Source organism: Carassius auratus, unplaced genomic scaffold, assembly GCF_003368295.1.
Source record: "Carassius auratus strain Wakin unplaced genomic scaffold, ASM336829v1 scaf_tig00036937, whole genome shotgun sequence".
In the NCBI taxonomy this organism is placed as follows: domain Eukaryota; kingdom Metazoa; phylum Chordata; class Actinopteri; order Cypriniformes; family Cyprinidae; genus Carassius; species Carassius auratus.
The window spans coordinates 15,557-42,186 of record NW_020526346.1 but is presented as its reverse complement, the minus strand read 5'-3'; the positions used below and the strand labels follow the sequence as shown (position 1 = coordinate 42,186).

Sequence of the window (26,630 nt, the reverse complement as noted above, 5' to 3'; positions counted from 1 at the left end):
TTCCAAGAATAATATAGTACATGCCCCAAAACATGATAAAACAATGATGCTTTCTTAGTGTGAGTTATGATTGATTACTATGATATTACAGTCTGATACCATCATTGAAGTTTTTCATTGTTTCTTTCACAGAGCCGGTCCCCAAACCTGAGATAAAAATAGAGAAGATTGAAATGAACCCTAATGCTGTGTATTTAATATGTGAGTACAGTGAAACAATAATCTGGAAGAATTCAGCTGGAGAAACACTGAAGGGTTCACCCCAGAGTCCAAAAGGAGAATTAATCAAAGTTGAAAAACAAGGAAATCCAGATTTCTTCTACACATGCACACTCGAGAATGCAGTGAGTGAGAAAACCAGTGATCCGGTCTATGAGAGAAATCTGTTTAAAGGTAAGATTTATTTCAACAAGTAAAGAGGGAAACCTCTGAGAATGTTTTTTTTTTAATGTTTAGGTGATGCTGTGGTTAGGTTGTTTACTCTTTTCTCTTCAGAAGTTGTAATTGCATCCAACAAGTATTCATATTCATGCTTAAAATATCTGAATGTCATTGCATTAGATATTAAAATGTCAATAAAAATGTAATCTATTGGAAGCACAAACACATACTTAACATTTCATTAAAATACGTTTCCCGGGTGTTCTCCAAATTAAGTTTTACATTTTAATTCAAATTTTTTAACCCTCAGATACTCTCTTCCACACAAGGCATTATTTGCATTATTATTAATGTAATTATTGCTTTAGAGACACTAAAGTTTAAATCAATGTAGAGAGGCAGACTGAGCTCTGACCTGTCTTCACCTTGTATGGTCATTTGTCTTGCACTATACAGTGGTGGTTCTTTGTGGTTTTGCTAGTCTTGATGCTAGTCTTGCGTGTTTGTACCAGACCTTGACATTGAATATTTCCCATGAACTTACACAAGATAGCAGCAATAAATGCTGAACGCTTAGTGAAAGACCAACTTAATGCCGCCTGTTTGTGGTTTCTGTTTCTGAACTTCCTCTGTAGTTTGCAGTTTGCATCTCGAGTATGTTTATAAAAGACATTTAATACACAGCTAGTTTTAACCTAGTTTTAAACAAGGTCATGGCTTAAAATGCTTAAAATATCTGAATGTCATTGCATTAGGATTAGGTATTAAATGTCAATGAAAGTGTAATCTTTTGGAAGAATGAATGATACACAAATACACTAAACTTTTCAGCCACTTTACATTTCAGAAAAATACTTTTCTTGGGTGTTCTTAAATTAAGTTGAACATTTTAATTTTAATTTTAAAGCCCTGATATGCTCTCTTCCACACAGGACTTATTTGAATTATTATTATTTTTGGAGAGACACAAGATAAACACAAGATAGCAGCAATAAATGCTGAACACTTAATGAAAGACCAAACCGATGTCATATGTTTGTGGTTTCTGTGTCTGAACTTCCTCTGTATTTGCAGTTTGCATTTCGAGTATGTTTGTAAAAGACATAAACCAGTTTTAGCCTAGTTTTAAACAACGTCATAGTATTGTAGGATAATATATATATATATATATATATATATATATATATATATATATATATATATATATATATATATATATATATATATATATATACACACACACACACACACACACACACACACACCTGTTTTCATACTTGCTGAACCTAATGAACAGAAAGTAGTTTTATAGTTTAATTTGCGGTTGAAACCCTGATGTCACATGCTCTGTTTTACCGATGTCCTGACGTTTCTAGACGTTGATCATGGTAAGACTAAGCCTAACCTGATTTTACCAAGTGAGACATGTTCCTGGGACAACATCGTAGTTGACCCTGGAACAACATTGTGATTAACCAATCAGATTTGAAGAACCAGTTTATAGATTTTGTGAAGTTTATGCTTAAAATCAGTGTTTGGTGCTTGTACATCAGTGTCATTCATCTATCATTTCCTCTGATTTTAGGGATTACTCATGGTTAAGGTTAGGTTTAGGTGTAGGGATATGGTTAAGAATATATTTTTGGAGTAAAATGTTGTTCCAGGGTCAACAAAATATGTTGACCTAGGAACACATCGGACTTGGCAAAATCAGGACGTGCTAAGACTAATGACAAAGTGATCTAATCACTTAAAGGTGCACGGTTGTGAAAATGCTTTATGAGCTTAACATTTATGATTACACCTCAAGATGTGTTGGGGAAGCGTAGATTATATTAAAAGACCCAACTCATCCTCTGTGTGATCAGCTTGTTTTATTGCACTCTAGGAAGCGATTATTAATGTCTAGAGCAAAGACAAATATTTATAAAGATCTTTTGTACCTTCGGCAATTGGATTTGTTAATCAAAAAGGTATGTGATTTAGTATAATGGTATTTACGTGTTTTGTAGTATGTGTTTGTAACTGTGTTTGGTTTTGCTGGTGTGGTCAAAGACAAATTTCAACCATGGTTAACAATCAAGGTGTATTGTAATGTATTGTATTATTATTATTTTTGTTTTCATTAGATTTACGAGGATTTGTTATTTGGATTGCCACTGTTTCAATCAGCATGGTTTTTATCATCCTTTTCCTGTTTATACCACCTTGTTGTCACGGTAAGATTACGGGTGTTTTTTATCTTTTAAAACATTTAAAATGTATTTATTTTATCTGTGCTCACCATTTTGTTAAAACTCAAACATTGTAAAAACTTGTGGTGAGTTGATATTTACATTTTGTGACATATTTTTGAGTGAAACCATGAATTTGATTGAATCGTTGAACAACATCAGCCCTAAATGTGACTTTGTTATGCTTAAATTATGCATTAACATTGCTGCCTAAATCACATCAGCAGAAAAGAGCTTTTGATTATGAAGATTATTATTATTTAACTTTTTTTGAATCAAATAAAATTATGAAATATTCACAATAAAACGTTGTATAAATAAAGAGTATAGGGTCAATTATGATTTAACAAGACTTCCAGAGTAGTTTATTTTCTTAATTCCTTGTGAAAGTATTATGTGCAATATCATAAATATCCTACATATTATGTGCAATATCACAGACAAATCAAATATATTTTAATCTATGATCAACTTCAGCTATGTTTTTAAAATGTACATTAAATTAAATGCATTTTTATTGTTTTTCCCTCCCTCAGCAATAAGAGGCTGATTCTGAATCCCGGTTTTACTGAAACAACTGGAGCTCTAAACTATCTGTTCCTTCATAACTTTTACTGTTGCTTTTTGACCTCTGTGTCTGTTGGACTATGCAGATGGTGTTGAAACTTCATCCTCCAGTTCTGAATCTGCTGTTATGTATGCGAATATTTTATTTTCAAAGGACAAGATGAGAATATTTTCTGCTTAATATATATATATATATATATATATATATATATATATATATATATATATATATATATATATATACACATTTTTTTTTTTTTTTTTGGCCAAGACTGGCGTGGACAGTAGAGAAGTACTGAGAAGAGAAGAGAGAGACTGAAATAAATCTTCCATCTGCCTCAAGATCCAACTATTGTGAAATTTGTGGATTTAAGTTATGTGATTGTGGTTGGTTTTGTTGTGTGCCACTCAAAACTTAAATGTGTGGTAGATAAGAAGCTCATAGACAATGTGAGTGCTGTAGATACAGCTTTGGATGTGACTATAGCTCAGGGAGTTCTGTACATTGTTTGGTTCCAGTTAAAGAGCCTCTGCAGCAGGGCAACTGACTGACTGTGAGGTGGCATAGTCGCGGGTCAAAACACCACTCTTCTGTTATGATAAAAGCATTACACAGGTTCTCCCCACTCAGTGATGCACCCACTGAGAAAGCTGCTCAAAGTGCTAGTTATTGGCGATTCTATTGTTCGGAACATTAAAGTAGAGACACCAGCCACCATAGTCCAATGTTTATCGGGAGCCAGAGACTGTTATTCACACTGGCGTTAATGATGTTTGACCTTACCACTCTAAAATTTCTAGAAATGATGTGAAAGAGGTGTGAAACGAGCTTTTGGTGCAGACCTTACCTGTTGAAAAGAGATGGTCTTCATCCCTCCTGGGGTGGCACCGCTCTTCTCTCTAGAAATATGGCACATAGTCTTAGAGTTTGTACTTGACCAACTGGAGCCCAGGTCAGGGAAGCAGACACACTGGCTAAAACGACCATCTGCTAACCGCCTCATGTCACAGAAATCAGCTAATTCTCAGCACATAGAGACTCTTTCACCTAGACATAACACTATAGAGACTGTGTCTGTTCCCCGAACTAGAAAAAAAAAGAAAAAAAAAGAAAAACCCTTCCAAAACAATTTAAGGGTAACAGTTTAATTAACGTTCAACAAATAAAAAATGCACTGAATACAGAGAAACAATTGATGAAGCTAGGGCTTATTGAATATCAGGTCACTTTCTATAGAACACTTTTTGTGAATGATATGATCACTGATCATTGCGTAGATGTGCTCTGTTTGACAGAAACCTGGCTGATTAAAAAAAAAAAAAAAAAAAACTCAGATGATTACATTATTTTAAATGCATCTATCCCGCAAGATTACTGTCAGAAACATGAGTCGTGTCCAATGGGTAAAGGGGGAGGTGTTGCTATGATTTATAGCAATATTTTCAGTATTTCTCTGAGGGCGGGCTTCAAGTATAACTTGTTTAAAGTAATGGTGCTTCATATAACATTATCCAGAGAAACAAGTCTTAATGATAAATAAAATGATAAATAAAGCTCCATGTCTGACTCATTTTAGAGTTGGTACTGAGTTTTGAAGTCAGCAAAAAGTAGCATCACACATAGGCTAATCATGACCGATCATGTTTACATTATCAGTTGTCGCTGTCATTTCAGAAAACTTGTGCACATCCCTATTAATTGCCATATTATTTGTTATATGTAGCTATATATGTTGATGAAATGATTAAATATAACAATTAATTTGAAATAACCCAATAATTCATTAAATAATTATAAGAGAAGTCTGTATATAATAGCCTATAATAATTTAACAGAATTTCATACCATGGCCAGAACAGAACTGACCCCCCGACTGAGTCAGGTTTCTCCATTCTGTCACCAAATTTTTGGTTTCTTGCTACTCTCACCTCTGGTTTGCATAATTGGGTACACTTATTTTTCAGCAACATCATTGACTTGATTCGAAAGATACTATTTAAACTGAACTAAACTGGACGATGACATCACTGAATTCAATGATGAACTTTCAGAACAACAAAATTATATAATGCCCACAACCCGTCAACAGCAATTCTTGTCTGGTACCCAAAACTGTATTAACAGTCTTCTATCAGTCAAGAAGCCAAGAAGCCAGTAAAGAGCAGAAGCAGGAGACAGAGTGATGATAAAAAGTAGCAGAGTTTACTGAATAATCTTAGCTGTGTTTGTTTCAATGCTCACTTCGTCTGACCAGCACAAATCCAACAAGAAATGTTACACCAAACCTCTTCACAACAACAACATTCCATAAACTTTAAATCTCCATAAACATTCCCTCTTATTTCTTATTCATGAAGACAAACAGACCTAGAAACCACACAACCATAAGACTAAACAACAATGAAAATTATAAAAAAATAAATAAATAATAGCTACAATATAAATGACCAATTAAGTAATGAATCATTGAAATTAGTATCTCAATTTCTATAATAGTTATTGTAAATTATTAAATGTACTAATAAAATGATTCAATGATAAATGATTAAATGAGTGAATGAATGAATGAAAGAAAGAAAGTAAACAGAAACTTATGTTTTTTCTCTTGAAGCCAAACACACACAGTTTCCATTTTAGGATCCTTAAATCCTTCAGAAAATAGCTTTTTCTTTTCTTAAATTTTTTATGAAAACCTCCCAAACAAGGTGTGGTGAAAGGCATTTTATTTTTATAAATTTTATTTATAATCGTATAGAACAGGAAGCATAGTCACCCTGGTGCGCTTAAATTGTAAATATGAATGGCAATATAATACAGAGATATTTTACTCACAATACTTTCTAGGGGTATTAATATATGTAAGGAATAAATGACTCAGAGTTATTGAATTATTAGAAAAACAGGACGCAAATGGGGAGTTATACCTTGGGTGTGCAATATTTTCCTAATAATTCAATGGCTCTGAGTCAATTATTCTGATTTATACTACGGTTACCACACTCAAGATATTGATGCAGATGAACGCCTCTTTTGCTGGTTCCAAAACTTCATTTTAAAGCTGGTCATGGAGGCTTGAGCCATTGATAGCATCCTAATGCAGCTATTAATGAAGTTATTAGGAAAAGAGTGAGAGAGACAGAGACAAACAGAGAGAGAGAGAGAGAGAGTGTGTGTGTGTGTGTTTGTGTGTGAGAGAGAGAGAGTGTGTGTGTGAGTGAGTGAGTGTGAGAGAGAGAGAGAGAGAGAGAGAGTCAGCGCGGAAAGTGAGGAACTAAATGATCTCTGCTTCATTACTGTCATGATTCAGCCCCTCGTGTCCTTGATTTCCTTCTAGTCTTGAGGCAGGATCATGACAGGGCCGTGTTTTGTGTGCAAGCACTGGTCGTTGGGCCATGTGCTTGTGTTGTCTCGTTCCCTTGCCCCGCCCCCTTGTTATCCTAGTTTTGTCGTGATTGCCTTACCTGTGCCACCTGTTGTGTCTTCATTAGTCTTCCTATTTATATCCCCCTGTGTTCTCTGTCCGGTGCGGTTCATTGTTTCTCTGTGATATATTGTTATGCATTGTGCACCTTGGAAGAAGACGTTGTGAGTCCTGTGAATGTTTATCTGTAGTTAGTGTTCTTGTGTTAAGAGTCTTTTGTTAACTGTTATTTCCTAGTCTTGTTATATAATCTTGTCTTTGCCCTAGTCATTGTTTCCCCCTCGTGGGTTTTGTCTTCCTCTTTTTTGTCCTCATTAAACCCTGTGTTTGTGCATCCTGTCTGTGTTTGAGTTCATCCCTACCCTCCACATAACAATTACAATTACACATATTTTTTCTTCGCGAACGTTGATTTCCTTTAAACAGTTGGTAAATGAGTTGCGCGATAACGCGCGTCATCACTTCGACACGGCATTAGATCTGGCTTTTGTTCACACAGCGATCGTCAGTTGAACCTGGCAATGTCACTAGGTCCCCGACCCGGGTTCAATGCCGGAATCAATCCCGGGACGTGGTTGCTTTCACACAGAAGGCGACCCGGCAATGTTCCAGCAATATGCCGGGTCGGACGTGCAGTGTTTAAAGGGGCTAGAGAGAGAGAGAGAGATAGAGAGAGCTTTTGTGAATTAGGCTACTGTACCTCTGTGCATCCCTCAACAGTGTTCTGCAGCTACATCTCGAAACAGTGCTGTTATTAACTCGCAAGTGAGAAATGTCATGTGTATTTAATTTCTGAAAATCGTCTGTCATGTTGTTGTTTTTGTTAGTCCTGTACTTTCCATTAATTACAGTTAACTGTGCAAAGTGATATGGAACTCTAATGTGGTCAGAATAAGCTGCCTGGAACTACGTTCGCATGCGTTTCCCAGAAAATAATTGCATACCTCTGAACCTTTGTCAACCCAATCAGATTCAAGCATTCAGTGGTCCTTAGAATATATATATATATATATATATATTATATATATATATATATATATATACATAATACATAATACATTTTCGTGTTTCCAAACGAACATATTAAGTTGCAGAAGTCTTCACGTTCAGCGCAAATCTTGCCGTGCAGCTGATTCAGGCCGGCGACACACTGGATGCGTGGCGGAAGCGTCTCAGCTGCGTGGCGTGTCAGTTTTTAATTCGGCCTCTCAATGTTAACAGGTTAGAGCTTGCAGACTGCCTGCGTTGTGACGTGTGAAAACGTGTGCATGCTAGAAATAGAACCGACGCCTATTTTTCACCGCGACATGTGAGTGTTTTTGGAAGCGTTTCCAGGCAAAATATAATAGGAATAATGAATGAATAATGAATAATTATCGATTTTCAAATATTGCACCTGTCAAACATAGTCTATTTTGCCGTCAATTACTGTTGACGGTGTCCTTTATCAGTAGGCTTTAAATTTATGCTCAACATGAAGTATAGATATTGTTGTCATGAAGACAAGATCCTGGTCTGTTGGTAATAAACAACCTGCAGTTTAATGTTTGCATTTCTTTCCCTTACTGTACCGAAAATGAACCGAACCATTACTTTAAAACTGAGGTACGTACCAAACCGTGATTTTTGTGTACCATATATATATATATTTGTGATTTGAACTTAATATTTAATTTCATATGAAAACCATATCTATCTATAAGTGTTTTTATGAATTATATCACTATAAATAAATTATATCTATAAGTGTTTTTATAAATTATATCACAAAAAGTTTTATTGCAATTAATTGTTCTTCCCCATTTTAATTTAACATTATAATTTAATTATTAGCTGTTCATTAACTCAGAAACCCTCAAATGGCAAACACTGTAGACTGTTCTAGTTTCACACCCCTGTGGACTATTGAACTGTGTTGGTTGTGTTTTCACCCTCTGTGCCCATATTTGGTTATATTCCTGTTTTCATAAGTGGTTAATCACTGCCATTAGCCCCTTTCACACTGCACGTTGGACCAGGAAAATTGCCAGGTCGCCTTCTGTGTGAAAACAAAGACTTATGGGATTGATCCTGTGTTGAGGACCTAGTAACATTGCAGGGTTCAGTCAGTCCTGAATGAGCACTGTGTGAACAAAAGCCAGAACTAATGCCGTAAAGGCTGTGTTGTAGTGATGACGCACATTATCTCGCAACTTTTTACTGGGTGTTTTGATGGCAGATCAACATTCACACCGTAAAACATATTTGCAAACTGTAACGGAGTTTACAGGTTGTTCCTCACTTTCCACGCTGAAGCTGAGATCGTTCGCTAGCTTAAGTGAAAGTTAACGTGCCTAGCGATTTTGACTTGTACATTACACGTCACACCATGATGTCCTGTGTCAGTACGAGACCTTAACATGTTTATACAGTGTTGCCAACTTCTTTCAATAGAAAGTAGCTAAACCCTGCCTGAAAAGTCGCTAAATGTCGCTAAATGACGTCATATGCTAATTAGCATATTCATGACGTAAGTGCGTCATATTATCTTGCCCTTTCTATGCTCATGTACTGCGTTTTAAGGCAGCCAAAATTCTCAATAAAAGTTTTTTGTTATTATATTTTAATCTTTCTGTTGTCCGACAACGGAATTAATATTATAATGACTGAAACGCGGTCCATTAAGAACACATAACCAGCTCTCAAAGATGTTAATCTCTGCACTAAAATCCAATTCACGACATTGTCTAATGAAATCACATACACATAAGATTAGATAATGATTGTACTGTGATCTCGGCTATACTTTTATGTAAAATAGCGTTAGAAGCAACAGAATATATTTTTTAACTGAAAGTGCTGCTCCTCTCTGCTCGCTGAACAGATCAGATGCAGAGAGAGAGAGGCGTGTGCGCACGCTGGAAGGGAGGGAGGGAGAGAGAGAGAGCTCGTGCGGCAGTACCGGAGAGTCTCGGAGACTAAATAAGGTCTGTCAAAAAAAGTCGCCAGATTTGTCGCTAGTCGCTTTTTTGGAAAAAAGTCGCTATGGGGGTCTGAAAAGTCGCTAAATCTAGCGACAAAGTCGCTAAATTGGCAACACTGGGCACATATTCCAGGAAATCACTGGCAGTGTGAATTGCTGGGACACATTACTCCTGAATCGCAGTGTGAAAGGGGCTATTGTGTTAACCTGTCTGTCCCTTGTTATCTTCCCTGTTTTAGTTCCTGTCAATTGAGCTTGAGTTTCAGAATCAGAATAAGCTTTATTGCCAAGTATGTTTGCACATACAAGGAATCTGTTTTAGTGACATAAGCTTCCAGTACACAGAGACAACAACATTTGCAAATAAATATGTTTATAAACAATTGTGCTATAAATGATAATGGAATATGATTGAGTAAGAAGCAGGGATTTACTAGGATGGAGGGGAAACAAATAAATATAAACATAAAAAATAAAATAAAATAAAAATAAACATTGCACGTTTTTATTGCATAAGTGGGGAGCACTTAACTGTTCATGAGCTAGATTGCCTGGGTGAAGAAACTGTTCTTGTGCCTGACTGTCTTGGTATTTGTGGCTTTGAAGCGCCGGCCAGATGGCAAAAGTTCAAAGATGGGGTAACATGGATGTGAGGGATCCAGAGTGGTTTTCTGAGCCCTTTTCCTCTCTCTAGATGTATACAGTTCTTGAAGGGTGGGCAGATAATACATCAGCAGTCCGAACCGTTCTCTGTAGTCTTCTGATGTCTGATTTTGTAGCTGAACCAAACCAGACAGTTATCGAAATACACAGATTCAATGGTGGCTGAGTAGAACTGTTAATTATATTCAATAACCAACAGTTTGTCGATTACTGAATGTCAAAGCTACCCCTGTGTGTGTGCGCACGCTCCTGCATTAACTAGGTTGTTGAATACTCACATATTAAAACTGTGATAATGGAAAGTACAGGACTTTAAAATGACATTTTGGAAACAGCAAAAGAGGCATTGGATGAGATGCGGAAGAAATAATCCTACTCGCAATCCTAGTGATTTAAGTACAAAAACCGGACGAATCCCTTTAAATATATAATCTGATCGATGCTTTAAGGTGTGGTAACTGTAGTATAAGCGGAATAATTGACTCCGGGCTGTTGAATTATAATAAGAAAATAAAAATAATCCACACCGTGTCTGCATCACCACCTCGGGTGTGCATTATTTTTCTAATAATTTAACAGCTCCTAGTCAATTATTCCTTACTACTGTAGAAATATACAATCTCATGTAATTGTAATTAGGGTGTTACAATTATTTGTAATCTTACCATAAACGTTAATTTCCTTTTCTCCAGCATCAATCAGTGTACTTTCAGCATTAAAAACAGTGTATGTATATCTGCCGGTGTTCTTCATACTAACACTTTCAAATACTAATGATCCATCTTCTTCCATTGTTAGACCTGTTGTGCTTGTCCTGATCGTCCCATTTTTCCTGTGAATGAAGTCACCACTAGAGAGATGGGTCCATCTTATCTCACTAGGTTTTTCTTTGTTTCTTGTTGGCAGCTGGATGGTGCAGGACGATCCCTCTAGTAGCTCTTGTATGCACATCTTTAAGGCTGTAATAAGATGATATTACTGTAGCATTGAATAAATCAAAGCAGGATGCATGCACTTCATAAGTAGTTTACTATGAGGAATAAGCAAACATTATAGAGAATTAATGTTTTTCAGGGTGTGTTTCTTTTTAAAAGTCGATTTCTGTTTTAGTCACTAACCTTAGACAAAACTATTCTATTGTGCCATTAGTGATCTCTGTAAGACCACACCAGCAGAGGGAGCCCTATGACAGTACTGACAGTTTCATGCTCCCTCTACTATTATTTCCCGTTGACTGCTATAAAGCTTAACAATGTGCTTTCTATCCACCCTACCTGCCATAAATAGTATAGAACATTACCAAAAATCACATAGAAATAGGAATTGATAGTATGCACATTTGACTTTTAGTCATTATGAACTATTGCCACTTTGCCAGTTCTTCTGCCTTACTGATCAGTTTCCTTGTTTTGCCTGATTTTCTTGTGTGTGTTTCTTCCCGTTTACTCCGTTCATTATTGTGTGGATTATTAATTTGTTTTGGCAGCCTGATTGGACTGATGACTGTGTTTGAACATTTTGCCTGCCTGTTCACCTTTGTCTTTTGAAATTTGCTTATGGACTTTTACGCAGCCTAAGTGTTGTCTGTACAGCCATAAAACAATAAGTTTAATTTCATCAGAATTTATTATGAAACATAACAATATAATATATTTGAAGAGTTTGGTTCTAAAATGCAAGAAGTACATTTTTATAAATTTTAGTAAAAATGTGTTTTCTTTACTAAGAAAGTGGCAAGATGAAAATCACTATTTTCTGCTCTTCACAAAGCTTCTGGAGAAGTGTGAGAGAGCAGGAGTCTGGTCTCTTCTCCTGTCACTTTGCTCTTTGCTGACAGGATTGCTCACACTGCAGGAGTACGGTATATTCTCCTGTACTTGAGCAGACGTCAAGAGCAGTTTCGGGTTGTTTTCATTCTGGATGATATTATCTTCTTTATACCAGGATGCAGTCAGATCTGTACGGTGTCTAAAGTCACAGGTGAGAGTAACAACATCATAATTTTTGTTGATCTTCACAGTAGGTTTAGGAGCGTTTGCTGTGAAAGAAACATGGTGGTTATTTCCTACTACTGAAACTACAACAGAAATGACAAACAGAATCTTATTTTGTTATTATGGTGGAAAGGTTTAAATATTTGTCCTCTTACCATAAACATTAATTTCCTTTTCTCCAGCATCTAGCTGTGTACCTTCATCATTAAAAAGTTTATCTATATCTGCCCTCTGTTCTTCAGACTAACACTTTCAAAAGTAAATAATCCATCTTCTTCCATTGTTAGACCTGGAATGGTTTTCCTCATCCTCCCATTTTTCCTCTGAATCACTTCGTCACTATAGAGATGGATCCATTTAATCTAATAAGATTTGTCAGTGTTTTTTGTTTGAAGCTTTATGGTGCAGGACGGTCCCTCGAGTAATTATGTTTTATATATCTCTGCAACTATAAGAAAATACATTTATATTAGCATTAATTTCAAATTTCTCAGGGCTGTTTTTTTTTAAAGCCTGTTTCTGATTTGACATTAACTTAAGATAAAACTGCTGAACTCAGTTAAATATTCTATTTTGCCATTATCGAACATAAAAACGATAGCAAAGGGAATCACAGGGTTCGTCTCCGTGACAGAGGCTCCTCTGGACCGTATCCCTCCCTGTCGACCAGATACTGTAGGATTCTTCCCCGATGTCTGGAATCGAGTAACTCTTGGACTTGGTAAGCCTCCTTGCCCTCTATGGTGATGGGTTGAGGGGCCTGTGCACGGGACCTCCCCTCTCCCTCGTCTCTGGGATCAGCAGCGGGCTTGAGCATGGATACATGAAAGGTGGGAGAAATACGGTATGTGTTAGGAAGTGCCAAACGGAAGGAAACTGGGGTTATCTGTCTAGTGATTTGGAATGGACCCACGTACCTTGGACTCAATTTGCGGCATGGAAGCCGGAGCCTGGGGATGATAACCAGAGGTGAGACTGACATTGACATTCAAGGCTTTGAAGAAGGCTGGCCATAGTTGAGAGGTGAATCGAGGTCCTCGATCTGACACGATGTCTTCGGGTAAGCCGTATAACCGGAAGACCCAATTGCAAAGATTTTCTGCAGTCTGGAGAGCTGTGGGTAGTTTGGGTAATGGAATGAGTCTGCAGGCTTTGGAGAATCGATCAATAATGGTAAGTATGGTAGTGTGGCCTTGTAAATTGGGAAGATCGGTAATGAAGTCTATGGCAATGTGAGACCAGGGTCGTTGTGGAATGGGAAGTGGTTGAAGGAGGCCAGCGGGAGATTGTTTGGATGATTTGTTGATGGTACAGTTGTTGCACTGTTGTTTGTAGTTGGCTGTGTCCTTGTGTAGTGATTCCCACCTGAAGCAGTTATCCAGCTAATTAATGGTGGCTGTGATGCCTGGATGACCAGATGATGGATGGCAGTGAACTTGACTGATGACCTGATCACGAAGATATTCAGGGACGAAGATTCTGCCGACTGGACAGGCCACTGGGGTTTCGTTCTGCTCCCTGTATTGTTGCAGCAGAGTCATAATGTCCCTTTGAATGGGGAGAAACTACTACATGAAAGGGAAAAATGGGTTCTGGATCTATTGGACTGTCATCCTCCTCGAATTGACGTGACAGAGCATCCGCCTTGGTGTTCTTGGAGCCAGGTCGATAAGTTACAGAAAAGTCGAATCGGGTGAAGAACAGTGACCATCTAGCTTGGCGAGTGTTGAGGCGGTTTGCGGTGCGTAAGTATTCCAGGTTCTTATGATCTGTCAGTACTGTAAACGGGTGCGTGGATCCTAGAAATCGCTGCAATTCCTTGAGAGTTGCGGCTTCAGGCCAGTTAAGAACGGCTTTGACCTTCCTCTCGTCCATGGCCACCCCTCCGGGACTGATTATGTACCCCAAGAATGTGGTGGAAGTCGTGTGGAATTCGCATTTCTCAGCCTTGGCATATAACATGGTACAGGACGAAGCGTTGAAAAACTGATCGGACGTGTTGTACATGTTCAGGGAGTGTGTTGGAATAGATTAGGATGTCGTCAATATACACGATCACAAATTTGTTCAGCATGTCTCTGAAGACCTCGTTGATGAATGACTGAAACACAGATGGACTATTGACCAGTCCGAACGGCATCACAAGATATTCATAGTGTCCAGTGGTGGTGGAGAAGGCGGTCCTCCATTCATCTCCCTCCCTAATGCGAATGAGATTGTATGTGCACCTCAGATCCAGTTTGGTGTAGTACTGGGCAGTGCGAAGCTGTTCGAGGGCTGAAGAAACCAACGGAAGTGGGTATCTCGTTTAGTCCACGATAATCAATGCAAGGACAAAGACCACCATCCTTCTTTTTCACGAAGAAGAACCCGGACGAAGCAGGGGATGTGGATGGTCTGATGAAACCCTTCTGGAGTTCTTCCTTGATATAATCCTTCATGGCTTCGGACTCAGGTTGAGACAATGGGAAGATGCGACCCTTTGGGGGAGAATGCCCTGGCAGAAGATCAATGGCACAGTCATATTTATGGTGAGGAGGTAAGGTGTTGGCTTGTTCCTTACTGAAGGCCTCCATAAGATCAGCATATTCCTCTGGCAGAGGAATGGACTCTTGTGCTGGAGCGAGTGACACGGAACAGACAGGAATGGGTTTGACCAGAGAAAGACAGTTCTGTTGACAATAATTGCGCCACTTCACAACTTGACCCTCTCTCCAGAAAATCTGGGGGTTATGCAGACGTAGCCAGGGTAATCCAGGAATCACAGGTGTGTGAGATGTGGGGAGAATGTAGAATTGAATCCTCTCCTTGTGAAGTAAACCAGCCATCCTCAAGATTTTGTGAGTGAGGTGAGTCATGGATCCAGAACCCACTGGTCGACCATCTATTGTCTCCACTGAGAGAGAGGTAGAGCATGGAATCAGTTGAATGTTATACCTCTTAGCGAACTCCTCAGAAATGAAATTGCCAGCAGCCCCAGAATCGAGAAAAGCAGAGGTAATAACTTGTTTGTCGTTTATCCATAACTCAACGGGAATGCTTACACACTGGGTATCACACATGGAAGTGAGAGGAGTACTCACCGAGCGTTGTGAGGAGGTAGATGCACGAGTGGGGCAGTTGTTACGTTGATGGCCAGGTAATCCACAATACATGCATAGCCTGTTAGAGATATGTCGATCTCGCTTCTCCATAGACAGGTGGTACGTGTTGATCTGCATGGGCTCAGTAGGTACATGAGACGGCAAGAAGACTGGGTGATCAGTGCGACGAGAACTGGATCGTCGGTCACGTTGCAGATTGTCAATGGAGATGGTCAGTTCGATGAAGCTATTAAGATCTCTGCCCTCGTCTCTGCATGCTAGCTCAGCTTGAAGATCATAATTCAGACCCTTGCGGAAGAGTACTTTTAACGTGTCGCTCACCCAGTTAGTTTGTGCCGCCAGAGTGCGAAATCATAGGGCATAATCAGCCGCCGTCATTCTGCCTTGCGATAACTCCAATAAGCGATCTCCAGCTCCCTTTCCCTCCTTAGGATGATCGAATACTGCCCTGAACTGTTGTAGGAAATCCTGAAAGGAGGTGAATGCAGATCCGTCGGAGCCCCATACAGCAGTGATCCATTCCAGTGCTTTCTCAGTCAGTAGTGAACAAACAAAGGCGATCTTCCCAGTATCAGTCGTATAGGGTTCAACAAACAGTGAGCATTGTAATAGAAATCCCTTACACTTGCTGGCGTCACCGTTGTATCTCTCCGGGAAAGCGAGACGGGGCGTCCCTGCAGCGTTGGCAATGGCGGACGCTTCCGGCGTTGGTGTGGCCGCGGGAGCGGTATGGAGACTCTGAATGGCTATGACGAGTTCCTCGGTGATAGACGTCAGTCTATTCAGCTGAAACTGGTTAGCAGCGATCTGACTGGCTTGGGCCGCCATGGTGGTATGAAGACCCTCATAAGCCACTGGATCTCATGTTGGCGAAGTCTTCTGTAATGAACCAGAACTCAACTTGGGATCCATATGCAGGCCTTAATCATGGGGTTCGTCTCCGTGACAAAAGCAACACAATGTAGTTTTTTTTACCTTACCATAATGTCTCTAAAATTATTTCAGTGGTTGAACAACTCTTAACCAGATGAATTCTTCTGCTGCTGCTAAATGAGCCTCCTATCAGCTAAAGCAGAAGAGTGCGACCTAAAAAATAAAATAAAACAACTTTTCTGAAAATACAGTAGCATGTTTAAGGTCAAATCTGCCTTTAAATCTGTGTTCACCTACTTATCCATTATATAAATTCTATAAATATAAATTTTAATTTGAGACAGTTTTGAACTAGATGTTTAAAACCAACAAATGAGTGCTTGATTGAATTAGCAAATACGACTGTTCAGGTAAAACCAACTGATATATGGATTCTCTGTCAGACAGCTAAAAAATTTATGTAAGAAAAACAACAACAAAAAAACCTTTACATTTTCAGTCAGCACCATTTTCTCTTAGTGTGAAGGACATTTTAATAATCTAAATAATCTTTTTCCACTATGAATTTGTTGAATGCAAATGTTAAACGTTAAACTTGTCTCACCTATATATTTGACTTTCTGTAAGTGTATATATACACATATATATATATATATATATATATATATATATATATATATATATATATGTGTGTGTGTGTGTGTGTGTGTGTGTGTGTGAAGAGTTTGGCTTTAATAAATGCAATAAATCCATTTTGATTAATTTGAGTAAAGATGTTTTCTTTACCAAGAAAGTGGCAAGATGAAAACCACTATTCTGAAAACACTACTCTGCTCTTCACAAAGCTCCTGGCAGGATTGTGTGTGAGAGAGCAGGGGTCTGGCGGAGTGAGAAGCACATGAAATAAGAACAATTTACGTGATACTCTTCTCCTGTCACTTTGCTTTTTGCTGACAGGATTGCTCACCCTGCAGGAGTACGGTTTATTCTCCTGTACTTGAGCAGATGTCAAGAGCAGTTCTGGGTTGTTTTCATTATTGTCTTCTTTATACCAGGATACAGTCAGATCTATATATGGTCTCCAAAGTCACAAGCGAGAGTAACAACATCTTTTTTGTTTATCATCAGAGAAGAAACATGGTGGTTATTTCATACTACTGAAACTACAATAAATTATTTTGTTATTATGGTGGAAGGGTATGAATTATTTTCTCTCTTACCATAAAAACACAGTATTTTTCACACAATTCACCTATCTGTATACCGCTGTTTTCACTTTCATAAAAACGGCCTGATGACTTCCTTGTTCTATAAAGTCCCTCCTTCAGAAATACGTAACGAGTTCTGATTGGGTCAGTGGTTCCTGTGTTATCATTCGACACCAGATTAGCGCATGTATTTATGTACTTATAATCACAGGAGCGTTTTTACAGACGATATGGACATGAAAATCGCATTCGATTTTTTTTTGCAGAGCCCTAACATCTAGTTAACAAAGCTAAACAGCGTTGCCCTTTGTGTAATAAGTTACAAAAACTGTTAAAACTGTCCTTCTCCGTCGGAGCGCAACAAGACCACGCCCCCCTTTTTTGTGAATTCATGTGGGCGGAGGTTAGTTTAACTGTTTTAGTGAAGTCATTACTGCAGGAACTAGAGGGATGTAGTCCAAACAGGACGTTTTTTGTAGGCGAATTCTGTTAAATAAAATATCTCGCTTGGCATTGAACTTTGAGCTTTAGAATTTTACAGATATTATTTATAGTCTAACAAGAACATTACACACTAACTAAAGTTTAAAACATGGGATCACGAAGAATGGGACCTTTAAAAAACATTGCAAGAATTAGATCCAGCCAAGACTTGGAGAAAAAGACCATTAGACAACTGCAGCTCATCCAGAACACTGCTGCCAGGATTCTGACTAGAACCAGAAAATCTGACCATATCACGCCAGTCCTCAGGTCCTTACACTGGCTTCCAGTTATATTTAGGATTGATTTTAAAGTACTTTTACTTGTTTATAAGTCAATGATCTAGGACTGAAATATATTGCAGATATGTTCACTGAACATAAACCTAACAGAGCACACAGATCACTAGGATCGAGTCGGTTAGAAATACCAAGGGTTCACACAAAACAATGGGAATCTGCTTTTATGCCGCCCGCAGTTGGAATCAGCTTCCAGAAGAGATCGGATGTGCTAAAACTCTAGTCACATTTAAATCTAGACTCAAAACTCATCCGTTCAGATGTGAATTTATTGAATGAGCACTGTGTGATGTCCAAACTGATTGCACTGTATTTTCACTGTTTTTTGTTATGTAAAATCATCTTCTGTTTCCAACTGTTTTAAAATTCATTTTAAATAAGTTAATTTTTAAATCATTTTATTATCTTCAGGATTATTTTACTTTCTTATATGTAAAGCACTTTGAATTACCATTGTGTATGAAATATGCTACTGTATATAGGCCTTGCCTTGCCTAAAGATTTAGGTCAGGGCAGGCACAGGCTGAAGCACAATAATAATCTAACCATTACTTTGTACCCACCTTCTTACTACATGCTGTTCTGTTGTCAAACACATGACGATGGTGCTGCCACTGGCGTTTATACGTTATCTGTGTGTGTATTGCTATGACTCCTGACCCCGGGGTCCTAAGAGGAGCTGGTAGCTGCCTCAATTGTGCCTGTTTTTTTAATTAAAAAAAAAAAATGCTAACTTTCTTATATTCTAGATTCACTGCACACAGACTGAAGTTTTTAGTTTTAATTCTGATGGTGACTTACAGCTTAGAAAAATAAAAAGTAGGAAACTTTTAAAGAAAAAGACAAATTAAAATCCAAAGTAGGTTTATTTATGCACTCAATACTTGGTTGGGGCTTCAGTGTGGCGTGGCATGAAGGTGATCAGTCTGTGGCACTGCTGAGTCAGCAGTCTGCTGACTCAGCAGTGCCACAGACTGATCACCTTAGCAGACTTCAGCTCCTCTGTTTTGTTTGTCATGTGTTACTCTTCTTCCTCTTCACAATAGCCCATAGATTCTCTGTGAGATCCAGGTCAGGTGAGTTGGCTGGCCAATCAAGCACTTGGAAGTGGTTTTGGCACATTGGGGAGGTGCTAACTTCCTGCTGGAAGAGGAAATCAGCATCCCCATAAAGCTTCACACTGGACTTTGGATTCTGTGCCTCTCCAGTCTTCCTCCAGACTCCAGATGTTGATTTCCAAATGAAATGCTAAATTTACGTTCATCTGAAAAGAGGACTGTGGACCAGTTCTTTTTCTCCTTACTCCAGGTGAAATGCTTCAGATGTTATTCTCTGGATCAGGAGTGACTTGGTTCTAGGAATGTGACAGCTGTAGCCCTTTTCCTGAAGACGTCTGAGTGTGGTGACAATTAATGTGCTGACTCTGTCTTCAGTCAACTCCTTGTGAAGCTCTCCCACGTTCCTGAATCAGCTTTTCCTGACAATCGTCTCAAGGCTGTGGTCATCCCTGTCCCTTGTGCACCATTTCCTACCACACCATTTCCTTTCAGTCAACTTTCTATGAATATATTTCAATACATTCCTCTGTGAACAACCAGCCCTTTCAGCAATGACGTTCTGTTAACCCAGATGCTGTTTATTTAGTATGCGAGTACAATGAAACGATCATCTGGAAGTATTCAGCTGGAGAAACACTGAAGGGCAATATTTTAATAGAATATTTAAGAGTTTTTCAATGACAAAATACTAAATATTTTAACTAATCTAAGACTGTAACTAATGATTATTTTGGTATTCAAGTAATCTACTGATTATTTTGATAACTGAGTAATCTGATATTTTTAGTAACACAAATAGATCTAAGTGAAAACCAGATTTTAGTATTGATTTTTTATATAAACTAACGATGAGGCAAAAGTAATTGGTACAAATAAAATATAAAAACCAAGTAATTACATGGTTTTATTGAACAACACCTATGTAATATTCCTATACATAATATGGACATAACAAATATCGGTTGCACTTTATTTTACAGCACGTGAACTTAACATGTACTTATAGTGTACTTACAGTGTATTTATCTAATAAAGTTCTGGTAATACAAGGTAACTTCATGGGGTAGGGTTAGATTTAGGGGTAGGTTCAGGTTTAGTACCTAGTTATTACATAGTCATTGTAATTACTATAATAAGTACATAGTATGTACATGGGGAACATGACTGTAAATATCTGCAGAGGTATTTACAGTGTAATTAAACAAATGTTTAAATCCATTAAATTTTAATGTTTGGCCATATGCCAAATATTCATAGCCACATTCAAAAATTGATATTACTGACATGTAATCTGATGTAATCTACATACCACTGGGCAGCACTGAGTTGTAAAAGGTTAGAGCAAAAAGTGTGTCTTTTTTTTCTCCCTGATGTGTGTCTGGAAAATGCCATATATCTCAGCAATGGAAGCGCGCAGAAATGTGAAAATGGTCTCGTTTGAAAGAAGAGAACATAATCTAACCATTTGATCTGTGATCATTTAGATCTTTGATCTGTCAAATTCCTGAGAATTTCTGACAGCTTTCTTGTGATAAATAACTTGACTGTTTTGTTAAAAATAAATTTGTGGAAATTCACATGTAGGACGAATACTATTCTAAGCAGTTCTTAGAGACTCTAAATTTTCAAATAAACCCATATAAGGGGCTGATACCATATAAGGAAGGCTATGCAAATGAATTATAAACATTTATAAGGTGATTTTGGACCCGTATCTGGGTCCGCAGAGCTTAGATTATAGAAGTATGAACAATTAAGTTGTCAGTTGTAAAGATGTTTCCACTGTGTCTGGATCTGTTTTAATAGGAGCTGGAGCTTGAAGATTCTTCAGTCTGAACTCCTTCTCATCTGAAAGATATCAAAGAAAAGATTTTCATACAATTGCCATTATTGCCAATATTTCAATAATTTTGAAATAATTTTACATTAAAATGTACACGGATCTTTGTTTATTAAACTTTTTTAACAAGTGTTCTAGTTTAAGCATCTCATACTGAAAAGTATGAATCATATCACAACTTACATTTAATTCCAATTAATTATGCTTTCCCATTTTCAGTTTTCATGCAATTTTATTATTTATTAGCTTTCAACCAAATCAAGAACTGCCAGTCTGAAAAGCCCTTTAATTTCGACTGAATGTTTTTTTTTTTTTTTTTTTGATGGCCAGTGCCAATATCTTGGTGTAATCCTATATCCAGTATCTATAATATAATATAATATAATATAATATCATATAATATAATATAATATAATATAATATAATATAATATAATATAATATAATATAATATAATATAATATAATATAATATAATACTATTTCATTTAATAGATAGTAAATATTATATATTTAATATATATAAAAGCATCTGCTAAATTAATAAATGTAAGTTTATGAATTGGCATTTAAAACGTTTTTGACTATGGAGGACTGTGGTGTGAACTTTTAAAGCTCAAAAAGAACAGCTTCATATTTTGATCAGTCTCCCTTTTGCTGAAAATGCAAATGCTCACGGTGATGAAGACATCTCTTACCTTTTTGGTGCTGCTTGCTTTGTCTACAGCTTCGACATGCACAGATGATAAGAATACATAGCAGCAGCAGAAGAAGGGCTCCTGAACCTGCTAAAATACTCACCATTACCCAGAAATCAAAGCCAAATAATATGGGTAATAATCTGGGACCTGGGTCGCCTTTAGTTGTAGGACCGGTAAGACAAAAAACAAATGTTATGAAGCTGTTAGAAATCCAAAAAACTGAAACAAACTCATTGAAGAAAGGATGTGAAAAAATGACTTACATGAAACTGTAATGCTATCACTTTTCTCATTGCTGACAGGATTGCTCACACTGCAGGAGTACGTTTTATTCTCCTGTGCTTGAGCAGATGTCAAGAGAAGTTCTGAGTTGTTTTCATTCTGGATGATATTATCTTCTTTATACCAGGATACAGTCAGATCTGTACGGTGTCTAAAGTCACAGGTGAGAGTAGTGATCCCATCTTTGTTGTTGATCTTCACAGTAGGTTTAGGAGCGTTTGCTGTAAAAGAAACATGGTGGTTATTTCCTACTACTGAAACTACAATAGAAACATACAGTTTTATTTTGTTATTATGGCAGAAGGGTTTAAATAATACGATCTTACCATAAACCTTAATTTCCTTTTCTCCAGCATCAAGCTGTGTACCGTCATTATTAAAAACAGAGTATGTATATCTGCCGCTGTTCTTCAGACTAACACTTTCAAATGTTAATGATCCATCTTCTTCCATTGTTAGACCTGGAGTGTTTTTCCTGATCTTCCCATTTTTCCTCTGAATCACAGCATCACTAGAGAGATGGGTCCATTTGATCTCATTAGATTTGTCAGTGTTTCTTGTTTGAAGCTTTATGGTGCAGGACGTTCCCTCGAGTAGATCTGTTTTATATATCTCTGAAACTATAAGAGAAAACATTTATATCAGCATTTATTTCAGATTTCTCAAGGTTGGTTTCTTTTCAAAAGCCCATTTCTGATTAGACCTTAACTTTAGACCAGTGATTCCCAACCTTTTTGAACTCTTGGACCACACAACCAAACACATATGTTTGTGCGGCCCACTGCAAAAAAATTAACTGTCCCCCCCTATTGTTGGGTTAATAAAATAGAAGCTAGATTGTTAACTGACTGTATTGAATGAACTGGCAATGAACAGAAAATAACTCAGCCTGGCAGCACCGCTTGGTACAACTCCTCTTGTTCTGTAGCATATGCAGCAAAAATATCTAAGATAAATTGGCGGTTTATTCTTAAACCAATCAGAGAGCTTGAATAGTGGAAACATAATTAGGCCCACAGGTTGAAAACCACTGCTTTAGACTAAACGGCTGAACTCAGTTAAATATTCTGTTCGGCCGTTTTTGACCATAAAAACGATATGGTTGATTTAAAACAACACAATGTAGTTTAGATGAAATTTCAATATTCCATTCTCTTTGTAGTATTAAAAGCTCTAGGTGCATAACGAAGTTTCAAAGACTAAAGTCTCAAATTTAAAGACATATTCTTTATAAAAGTTAAGTCAACCACTCGTAACAACATCACTGTCGTAGGGCTGGGCGATAAATAAATTTGATTGATTAACTCGAATGTGTAGTTTACACTGACCCCATATTTCCAAATGGGCTCAACCCTCCCCCCGCGTGTTTGCCATAGAGACATGCTTCCGAGAGAAATGTTTCGCCCTACGATATGAACAAGTCCGTAACAACACAAGCACACCCACCAAAAAGCAACCTACAGCAGTGTTACTATTGTGCGGCTCACTTACACTGGAAGCGGTGTGATGCGACACAATCCCCATCAGTAAACTGATGCCTCGTTCTATTTATGAACGACACTACTTTCAGATGATTTGCAACTGTAGTGTGGTGTCATCAAATTTTGACAGACTTTAAGCGCAGTTGGGCACAGCACGACAACTCTCGCGTCCAGTATAGACACAATTAGACAATGTATTTATTTAATAATTTATATTAAACATTTAAATAAAATAAAAACCTAAACAAGCAGCATTACAAGATGGAAATATAGAATAGGAAATATATTTACACTTGCTCTGTCCTATGTCCATGACACCGACTCACTGCGGAGTTGCCAGAGTGTGCGTAGTGTGCACCTGGATGGTTAGATGCAAGACGGCTTGTGTATATATATATATATATATATAAAATTAAGGTATTTCATCTGGTCTCAGTTACAAATTTGACTGGTAAATAATAAAGAATGATAGCTCGTATTGTATTGCATTTCATTGCATATCAGGGATGACAGATTGATAAAAAGACATGGTATTTATGACTAAATGTAACTTTTGATACTTTGCCCTATCAGTACGGCTCCCATGGCATGCTGCACTTCCATGTTGTGGAGATGCTGTGTTTCATTGTGAAAGCAAAACTACATTTTGTCCTTCCAAAAGAGGACAAGACTAGAAATCAGAGGTTATGTATTAACAACACTGTTCCAGAACAGTTGAACCCAAATATTCAGATGTGTCAAACACATTTTATGGAGGACTGTTTCCTTATTCCGGGAGAATAGATTACAATGTTGTCTGTTATGACTCACAGATTGTATGTACGCTTTTTATATTTAAAGAATTTGTCACTGATGATTAAAACACAAGTTTTGAGCAGTATAGAGTAGCATTTGTTATTTGACGTTTCTTCGATCACAAATGCAGACATGGTTTTATGTTTAAACTGGTGGAGTCAGCTGTTTAACCGTCAGTGGCTTGTTACTGCAAACACATACGATCTTAATCACTGTCTGTCACGTGACTCTGTCCTCTTTGTTCTTGAACTGATGGTAAAACTAAGGACATTATTAACTGTCTTCATTAAATTCATTTTGAAAGATGAAGATGAATATCGAAAGGGTCGTTATATTTCCAATGAGTGCTTAAAAAAAAAAACGACACCTTTGAGAGAGGCGAGGCATAGAGGACCTACAATAATCTACAGTATTTTAAAAAAATAAAATAAAATTTGAGCAATGAAGCATGTCAGTATATTCTATTACACCAAACACACAAAATAATCTTTTGTGTGGGATAAGATGTCACAAATGGGGACCAGGCTTTTTATCAAAATAAAAATATCAGAACTATTATAAAACCATAAAATAAAATGATTAAAAAAAAAAAATCTGTTCTGAAAATTAGGGGTGTGCCGGTTTCAGAATTGGTGATGACGGTTATGACGTGAGTCAAATGTGACGGTTCATAACATAACCGTCGGGGGGGGGGGGGGGGGGGGGGGGGTTGGGGGTTAACTCCGTGTCAGCGCGCGCTCTGATCGGTAAAGGGGCAGAGATTTCAGACCTCCATTTATTAAGGAGATCGGTCACAAAACTCATCATCCGAGCCAACGTTTTTTGAGCAAATTTCAAAGCCGCACCCGCCCGCCATCCGCTGATTGTTTTGCGGTCTATGGCCATGCAATGCTTTGCTGATGCGAGTCGCCAAAAAATGCCACTGTCTGTTCTAGAAAGAATGCAGCAAAGATATTTAATGCTAATGTATGAGGCATAGGCCTATGCTGAGTTTCATTTACGATGAGATGCGCTCTAGTGCAGTGCAAGTGAACGCGGCGCGCTGGTGCTTCCATGTCGGTTATCATTGTCTGCTATATTTGCTTTTTATTTATTAAAATACACGCAATTGGTTGATGAAACATTTATTAAAATTAAGACAAAATTTGGACAAAACGAAATTCGTTTTTAAGAAAGATTTTCTACAAAGCAAAATTTTATGAAGTGGTAAATATCATGTCTGACGATTTACAAAACTTCGTTAAGTGGTAAAAACCATGTCTCCCGATATATTGCGCATCTTATGATCCTAACTAAAAAATTTTTGTACAAAATATATTTTAATGACACGGTTTTGGCGGTTATAGAGTTCTAATGACGTTGTTCAACTATAACCGCCGGTCTCACGGTTATATACGAACCGTCACACCCCTACTGAAAATACAGTGCAATGTTAAAGTTCAAATCTGCCTTTAAATCTGCATTCACCTATTTATCCAGCATATCATTTCTATAATTTATTTTAATGGTCCCACTTTATATTAGGTGGCCTTAACTACTATGTACTTACATAAAAAAATAAGTACAATTTACTTACTTTGTTCATATTGTATTGTAAAACACTTTTGCTGCTATTGAGGTGGGATAGGGGTAAGGTTAGGGAGAGGGTTGGAGGTATGGGTAAGTTTAAGGGTGGGTTAAGGTGTAAAGTATGGGTCAACACAGTGTAATTATAAATGTAATTACAGAAATTAAATACAGATGTAATTACATGTTGTTGTTTTTTAATATAAGTACAATGTAAAAACATGTACACAATAAGTACATTGTACTAAATCATTAATTAAAATGTAAGTACATAGTAGTTAAGGCCACTTAATATAAAGTGGGTCCGCCCTAAAAAAATAATAATAATAGTAATAAAATAAAAAAGGTTCACCAATGAACATTACTATCAAAACCATTTTCAGGCAGAACCGTTTTATTTTCTTAATGTGAAGAACTAAATAAATCTAAATAATCGATGTATTTGTAAAATGCAAAGATTAAATGTTCATCTGGTCTCTCTCTATATATATATGACATTATGTAAGTGTCTTCTAGTAAAGGCGGATGTGCACAAACTCGAAATGCAGCAGTTTAATCTAAGATTTGCAAAACGGGCTGTTTTAGTTCAGTTCATTAAAATATCTACACAAAATGAATCCATAACTTACCAGTGATTGCAGTAATGAAGCCAGAGAGAACTAGAAATAAGAGACTGTGTTGGCAGCTCATTGCTCTTCTGCAAACAGCAAATATATTCC

The 26,630-nt window shown here is 37.4% G+C and overlaps 1 protein-coding gene and 1 long non-coding RNA gene across 2 annotated transcripts; one reads left to right on the top strand and one right to left on the bottom strand.

Moving 5' to 3' along the window:
• Nucleotides 1-137: 137 nt before the first annotated feature.
• LOC113082828 (uncharacterized) lies at nucleotides 138-3,333 on the top strand. Its single transcript, XR_003282927.1, has 3 exons — nucleotides 138-393; nucleotides 2,511-2,600; nucleotides 3,152-3,333. It is a non-coding gene; the product is annotated as an uncharacterized LOC113082828 (long non-coding RNA).
• A 17,012-nt stretch (nucleotides 3,334-20,345) lies between these two features.
• On the bottom strand, nucleotides 20,346-22,742 carry LOC113082827 (carcinoembryonic antigen-related cell adhesion molecule 21-like). Its single transcript, XM_026254260.1, has 4 exons — nucleotides 22,396-22,742; nucleotides 22,051-22,290; nucleotides 21,785-21,943; nucleotides 20,346-21,096 (listed from the first exon to the last, which is right to left on the bottom strand). Exons 1-4 carry the CDS (start codon nucleotides 22,703-22,705, stop codon nucleotides 21,002-21,004), a joined length of 804 nt encoding a protein of 267 aa, XP_026110045.1. The 5' UTR covers nucleotides 22,706-22,742; the 3' UTR covers nucleotides 20,346-21,001.
• Between the last annotated feature and the right edge of the window lie 3,888 nt (nucleotides 22,743-26,630).

Bases quoted from the DNA above. Each gene is read 5' to 3' on its own strand.
- LOC113082827 (XM_026254260.1), bottom strand. From the start codon at position 22,705: ATGTTTTCTCTTATAGTTTCAGAGATATATAAAACAGATCTACTCGAG. The intron at 22,291-22,395 runs GTAAGATCGTAT...TTTCTTTTACAG, and splicing joins AAAGGAAATTAAGGTTTATG to CAAACGCTCCTAAACCTACT. The intron at 21,097-21,784 runs GTAAGAGATGTC...GATATCTTTCAG, and splicing joins AAGCAAGCAGCACCAAAAAG to ATGAGAAGGAGTTCAGACTG.